At 35.6% G+C, this 7,351-nt stretch overlaps 1 protein-coding gene across 6 annotated transcripts in view; it reads left to right on the plus strand.

Moving 5' to 3' along the window:
- The window catches only part of CARD19 (caspase recruitment domain family member 19), a 51,650-nt gene extending 45,818 nt beyond the window's left edge, over positions 1-5,832 (plus strand). For all 6 annotated transcript variants that reach the window (XM_070738529.1, XM_070738528.1, XM_070738530.1 and 3 more), the window contains 2 exons: positions 254-325; positions 1,486-5,832. In XM_070738529.1, the coding sequence (XP_070594630.1) occupies positions 254-325; positions 1,486-1,601 (188 nt within the window). In that variant the 3' untranslated portion in view covers positions 1,602-5,832. The remainder of the gene's footprint in view (positions 1-253; positions 326-1,485) is intronic.
- Positions 5,833-7,351: the final 1,519 nt, after the last annotated feature.

The following is a 7,351-nucleotide window of genomic DNA, read 5'->3' on the forward strand; positions in this document are numbered from 1 at the left end:
CATTATTTCATAATAATATATAGTATTATTTAATTTGACAAAAAAGCCAAATTTATTTTATTACTATAGAATTTAAATTCCTGAAGACATATTCTTTTTGCAAGCTTTTAAAAAGGCTGATGGTAAATTTAAAAAAAACAGTTACAGGGAATAAAGGCATCCATGATTTCAATTACATTAGGAAAAAGGGTGAAATATTATGAAATATGAAGGAGAAAACATTGCTGCTGCTTTTATTTCTTTCCTTTTCTAGGTCCTACGTTCTTTCTTGCCTGCTTCAGTATTGCTGCAGGGTTAGCATTCTTCATGTATTGCTGCAATCCAGGTAATACAAGTTTGATATTTTTCCCAAGACTTGAGCCAGTTGAAAAGGGAATTCTATTTAGCTTCTTTAGCTTTCTATCAGACACACTTTAGCACAGCTCTAACCTTGGTGGATGTGGGCTGAGCAAGAAGGGGAATGTATGTAATTAAAGCACAAAACTAGTCCCAGTAAAATCCAGCATTTTCTTAAATTCTTAAACTCTGTTTTTGCCATAAGATGATTTCTCTCTCTCTCTCTCATTCACCTTCCCTTAATTATATTGACATTTCATTGTCATAAAAATTCAGAGTTTTAATTCTGTTAATTCAGTTCTTAATTTAGTATATTAGTATAGACCAGTGTTTCCCAACCTTGGCAACTTGAAGATATTTGGACTTCAACTCCCAGAATTCCCCAGACAGCAAATGCTGTCTGGGGAATTCTGGGAGTTGAAGTCCAGATATCTTCATGTTGCCAAGGTTGGGAAACACTGGTATAGACATTAGCACTCTTGGGAATTACCTTTCTTCTCAGTTTTGGTAAATTGTAATGTTTTTCTGTCTGAAATTGGAAATATAAGTTTTTTGGGATAGTTAAAGAACACACGAGAGTGTCTTGCATATCTATCTTTAGACAGAGGTGTTAAAGTCATAACTTGATTGCAGTGGTTCTCAATCTTTCTAATGCCACAACAACCCCTTAATACAGTTCCTCATGTTGTGGTGACCCCCAACCATAAGTCTAGCACCAATTCTCCACAACAGAGCTTTAAGCTGATCGGTAGGAAGGTCAGAGGGGAACCCCCATTGTAAACGCCTGATTGGTTGGATTGTACAAATATGTTCCAAGTCACCAGAGTAGAAGCTTTAGTTCCTAACACCATGGGAAGTTTGTCTTTTCCCATGGTCTTAGGCGACCCCTGTGAAAGGGTCCCAATCCCAAGGTTGAGAACTATTGATACAGGTTTGTCTGTTTATGATGTAATGCTCCATCACTTAGGACCAGCTTAAATATCCTTTGGTAAAAGCCCATTTTCATAACATTTATAATTGTTTGAGTACAACTTTAGCAAGGTATTTTTATGAAATATTTGTTGAAGGAAAAATCCAGTATGCTTATACATCTGATACACTTTCCCCCCTTACCTTTCCATCTCATTCCATATTATCATTTCATTTTAGACTCCAGAATTCTGGGAAAAGCCAAGAAGGTGCTGGGATTTTCCCCAATTATCATAGGAAAACATGTTAGCAACATCTGTATGTTATACATGGAAGATTCATCAGGAAGACAATAAGAATAAACGGAGCAGCATCAGATTTCCCTGCCAATAGCACGGATGCTTTGCAAGCAATTACCTTTTCTTATACCAAAGATATAACTCAGTTGCTTTAGCAGTCTGCTGCTTCAAAGGGCTTTTGAATCACTTGTATTTGCCTTTTACTTGTAGAGCAGATTTTTTTATTTTTGTACAAGCTTATTTTTAAAAAATATTTATCACCTTGATAAAATATATCTTAATGCAAGGAAGCATTATAACATGTCCTAATTCATTGCAAAGTCTTGAAAGTCAGGCCATGTATGTATGTATGTGTGTGTGTGTGTGTGTGTGTGTGTGTGTGTGTGTGTGTGTATTGCATTCTGCCATTTTCTGTTTCAAGATGAACTGCTTAGGCTAGTACTGAATGATGGAGCCTTGATGTGTCTCGTTATTAAGAGGATAATGAACTCTACATGAAAGCTGTTCTGACTGCTCTGCTTCATTGAGAACAAATGGAAGTTTTCCACCTAATATGAGTGACAACCTTGAGTGCTGATGATAGAACCCATCAAGTTTTGTATATCAGCTAATCCATTATCAATTGTTGGGGATTCTCTTTGTAAATAGCAAAGATAATTGTATTAGACAAGAAATAATGTTTGAAATAATGTATCATAGCAATTGTGAGCAAATGCTAGAGGTGCAAATGAACCGAAAGCCTTAATGAAAGATGGAGTGTATGGTTTTATTTTTAAATGTTAAAAGAACGCTGCATTCTTTGTTTTTAATAGACTCCAGGAGTTCACTGATATGAATAACCTAGGCAAAAATAAGCATTTGTTAGCATTTGCTTGTTAATCCAACTATATTAAGATTTCATGTTTGTTCCAGACAGAAACTTAAGTTTGTGGCCAAGAATTTAGCCTTTATAATGTCATGTGCTTTTGAGGACCATAAACTGCCTCACACATCTGAATAGGTTCCATTCTGTTCCATGAAAAATTTCAGTTCTCAGAAGCTCATTTTACATGCGGATTCTGCCTAGCAATTTCATGGAGCATCTAATCTGTCTCATCATCCTTTTGCCCTTCTGCCTTGTCGTTTTTCACCCCTCTTCAACAAGGGTATGTATGTATGGCGACTGGAAAGACTTAAGCACACAAAGGTGTGATATAATATAGGAGACTACGGATGTCTTTAAAACCATGGAGTGCAACATTAGTGATAACGGTCTTTGCTCTTCCTCTCCATATTTCCATGTATTCCTCAGCTCTGAGAATGCACATTGGATTTATACATGCATCATTTTTTCCTTATATTGGAATATTTCTATATTAGAATTAGGAATGTCAATACATTATACCCAATCCCGCCTTTCCATAATTTTCACCTTTGATACTTTGAATAAGTGGAATCTTTTCTTAGGTGTACGTAGAACTGGCCATCCTTCAACTTAGTAAGGGATTTTTTCCAAATCATTGTTTAAGTTAATATTCCTTGGTTTTCTATGAAACCATCATTATAAGTCTTTGGGGGATTGAATGGAAGGTGCTGAGTCACATGTAAGTATTTTAAAATGCCCCAAATTCATTTGTTTAAAGAAGGAAAAGGTGCTATACTATTGTATAAAACACTTATGTGCCTGATTTTAATTGCTGCTTTCTTTGGAGAAATGAAGAAGAAAGGTGAAAAAAAGGGGTTGAAATGAACAGTAGCAGCCAATCACAATTGGAGTATATTCCAGTAATTATTAGTTGGAAATCAATTGAGCAGGAACTGCCTTGCAATTTTTTAAGCAGCAGCAGCAGCAGCAACATTAAAAAGCAGCAGTATGCAAAAGATTCATGTCTAAACACAGCCTTAGTCTTGATATGACCAAAAGACTCTTCATTGTTTTGGTGATCAAGCAGAGGCCTGGTTCAAATGCAACATTGAACTATGACTTACTATATAGCCAAACCTTAAGGTTTGATACACCTCTCCATATATGGCATGGCCATGTGGAGTGACTCCACAGGTGGGATTCACATAATTTCCCTACTGGTTTGCCCAGCATCGAAAATGTGAATGTGCATGATTGCTTTGACTGCACATGTGCCTTCTGTACATGCATTTTGCTTATGTGCATGGCTCGCACTCATGCATATAGCTTGAAAACATAGCTAAATAGAACAGCATGGGGTGGCGGGGGACACCCACATGTCGCCCCCTACTGGTCCAAGCTGCCTGAATACTGCCTCCGAGTAACTGGGCAGCTTTTCGTTTCATATTTTTCAATTGCCTACATCTTGTTGTTGTGGTCACAGCTTAAAGTTGGCTTGTTTTAGGAGAATACAGTATAGGTAAAGTCCTTGAGTTGGATTCACCTTTATGGACACTTATTTTTTCATGACAACAACACAAGATGTTTTTTGCTGATGTTTTATTCCAGGATAATTTATAAATTTCTCAGTTTAGTAATAATGTTGCTGTAGTCTCTTGAGCATGTTGAGATCAACCATCTAGCTGGGCAGATTAAAAATAACATTGAATTAGTATTTAATTAAAAAATGCCAGTGAATGCATACATTCATTGGACAGCCATAGCCAAAGAGCAGAGGACTGGTATTACTCTTTCTTGAACTCGAAATGGATTCTGCTTCCCTACCAAAACCAATAGAAACTGTAGTGTAACCATGGAATTTGGTTTTTCATAAATTTAGAGCAGGAGTATCAAACCCACGTCATCATGGCGGCATCACATGACGTATTGGGACTGTCTTCTCTTCACTAAACTGGGCATGACCAGTGCGTGACACATCCTTCCCATGTGCCGGGAGTTTGACAGCCCTGATTTAACGGCACCTTCTGAAGAGAAAATAAAGAGATGCAAGCAGAGAGCAGGGGTGCTCTAGTGATGATTGAAGATGCATCCGCCACTTTTTAGGGACATTCTGGGTGAATTGTTTAGCCCATAAAAAGACTTTTCTTCCTAGCTAAAACATTTGTACCTGGGAGAAACCTCATCATGTATTTCCTTGAGTCACCACAGGATGGGGGGAGAGCACTACAGGAGATGCATGGCTAGCTTTGCATTCATGTGCACATTCATGTTAAAAACTGAAGTGTCAGCTATTTATTTTCTGCTTAACAGGAGAAAGAATGTTGTAGCTCTGCTCAGTCAGACCAAATCAATTTTAAAGGGATTTATCAATTTCAGAACGCTTTATTTCTGATGTAGAGAATAATGATCTCTGGCCAATTGCCATTTTAAAATACGGGATTGATTTAAAAAAAGAAATACAGCTTGTTTTGGTTTCAAAGTTGTTTGTAGTATAAGGCATGAATTATACACCTAAAAATCTATGGAACCCTTTGTAGCATCAAAGCTCAAAGTGAAACTCAGCTTTGAAGTTTAAGCTATTCCTTCAGTCAAAATGTAAAAATATTTTTAATATGTAATTTTTACTAAATACTTTTAAACCAGAAGGTAACATCTAACACAAACTAATAGAAAAAAAGGGAGAAAAGAAAGAAATCAAGAGAAAAACATATGTAAGAAAATAAAAAATACATAAGAAATAAATACATAAGCCACTTCCAATATTCATAGCATTTATGGTACAAATGTATTTTAACTTCTCTAAAGTTACATTGTATTATTTTTCTTTTTATACTCTTTTATATCTAATCATTAACACCATAAGTTCAAGTTGTTTTTTTCATTTTTATGCAAAAAGACAATAAGAGGTTTCAAGTTAGTGAGTATAAAAGTATTTTTGAATTTTTAGGCTGGTTATATGACAAAATTCTAAAAAAGAAACCCTAACATGTACTTACCATCATTCAAGCAGCTTTTGAAAAGAAAACATGTCTTTCCCACTCTCTTTAGCCAATATTCAAAAAAGTTATAGTCCAGTTTTCTAAAGCAGTGTTTCCCAACCTTGACAACTTGAAGATATCTGGACTTCAACTCCTAGAAGTCCTCAGCCAGGGAATTCTGGGAGTTGAAGTCCAAATATCTTCAAGTTGCCAAGGTTGGGAAACATTGTTCTAAAGGATAAAGGGGTGGGTGGGGATCCCACAAGGGTGTTCTCTGATTGCTGGCAGACATTTTGTTACCCAAACTAGGTAATAGCAAAAAAAAATCTATCAAGCTCAGAGAACAATTCATCTCAACCCTGAGCTACAAATATTCTCCTCTATTGGTAAAAAAGAATCTAGAATATTCTGATGTTCAGTTATATACAATCTGCATACTAATGACATTAAAGTTTACTTAATGTGTTATAGTGATCCCTCGTTTTTTGTGGGGGATGCGTTCCAAGACCACCTGTGAAAAATGAATTTCCGCAAAGTAGAGGAAAGATTTTTTTTATGTATTCAACGAGTATTTGGACTTTTAAAACCCAACCTTTGCATTAAACAGTCATTCTATAATGTTTCTCAGCTGGAACTACATGTGATATCCTACCAGTTTCTTTAATAGAGTACAGTAGTACTGTAGAAGAATTTTATGAATTTTTAATGGATTTAAATTTTTTAATGGATTTAATGGAGTTAAGCCCCCTTTGAAAACCCGTGGAGTAGCGAATCCATGAAAAATGAACCGTGAAGTAGCGAGGGATTACTGTATTTCTATTGGTATCATTTTCTGTGGATGTGGCCTTAATCAGATCCTTATAGCATCTGCACCACAAAGATATTCCCAACATTACATTTGATGACGGAAGAGTCAGGTTGTATTCTAACCTCGACTGGCATCATTAAACTCCTATTCTGGCTTCCAAAAATTTGATTAAAATTCCCCAAAGGAAGCAAGCGCCACATTCATTAGCATTGGTGATGTTACTTAATTGGCTAATGAATGTTATAGGGTTGATGGTCCAATGTGAAATGAGAGACTAAAATTTCATAAAGATCCCGACATATTTTCCATTACCCTTAGAGAAATTCTTTGGAGGGGGGTTAATAACATCAATTATTAGGTAATAACATTAAATCAAAGAGGTCTAATGAATTTTTCTTTGCGTGATTAGATAAAATATCTCTCTTACTTAACAAAAAGATTGGAAGTTTCCTATTTTCCAGGAATAATTCATATGCCTACAGCCATCTCTCTCCCCACTGACAATACCCCTAGAGCCACCTATTTCATCTTATTATTATTTTTAGATTGTTTAAATTAAATAATAAACAGGAAGCTGGCCTCTGGTTGGAAGCTGTTAAATTAAAAGAAGTTAAAAGCTGGCATCTTTAAAGTGCATTATAAACATTTTAAAAAGTTAAACATTGTGGTTAGTGCTGAAATCAAAACATGATATCGTTTTATTTAAAGTGAGTTCATCTGCCCAGAAAGAACACAAAGAGATTTAAGTGATAAAAAGCATTCTGGAGACTAGTACAAAACACTGTTGTATCAACTGAGCAATACTTTGCTTCTGATTTGAAAGAGCTGCTCCAGAATGTGCAGGTGAATGCAGTGATTTATGAATGCAGCTGTGTGTGCTTTAATGAATCACAGGTAAGAACTGTACTTGTATTGCTATTCTTTGCAATATTTTTCTTCCAATTCAGTTTGGAGCATTTCATAGCCCTAATACACTGGCCATTTCTATTTGTTTATTTCATAAAGTTTATTTGAATGTACTATTTCAATGCTAAGCATTATTATTTCTAAATTGGCTTAGGAATAGAAGATATTTAGAAGTGATCCATCTGTTTTCCAAAAGAAAAATAATACATTTCAGGTGGCTTGAGATCATGCTAGCAAAGCAGACCTCCTTGTGTATTAAAGAAAACAAAAT

This window comes from Erythrolamprus reginae, chromosome 2 (assembly GCF_031021105.1).
Source record: "Erythrolamprus reginae isolate rEryReg1 chromosome 2, rEryReg1.hap1, whole genome shotgun sequence".
NCBI classification, from domain to species: domain Eukaryota; kingdom Metazoa; phylum Chordata; class Lepidosauria; order Squamata; family Dipsadidae; genus Erythrolamprus; species Erythrolamprus reginae.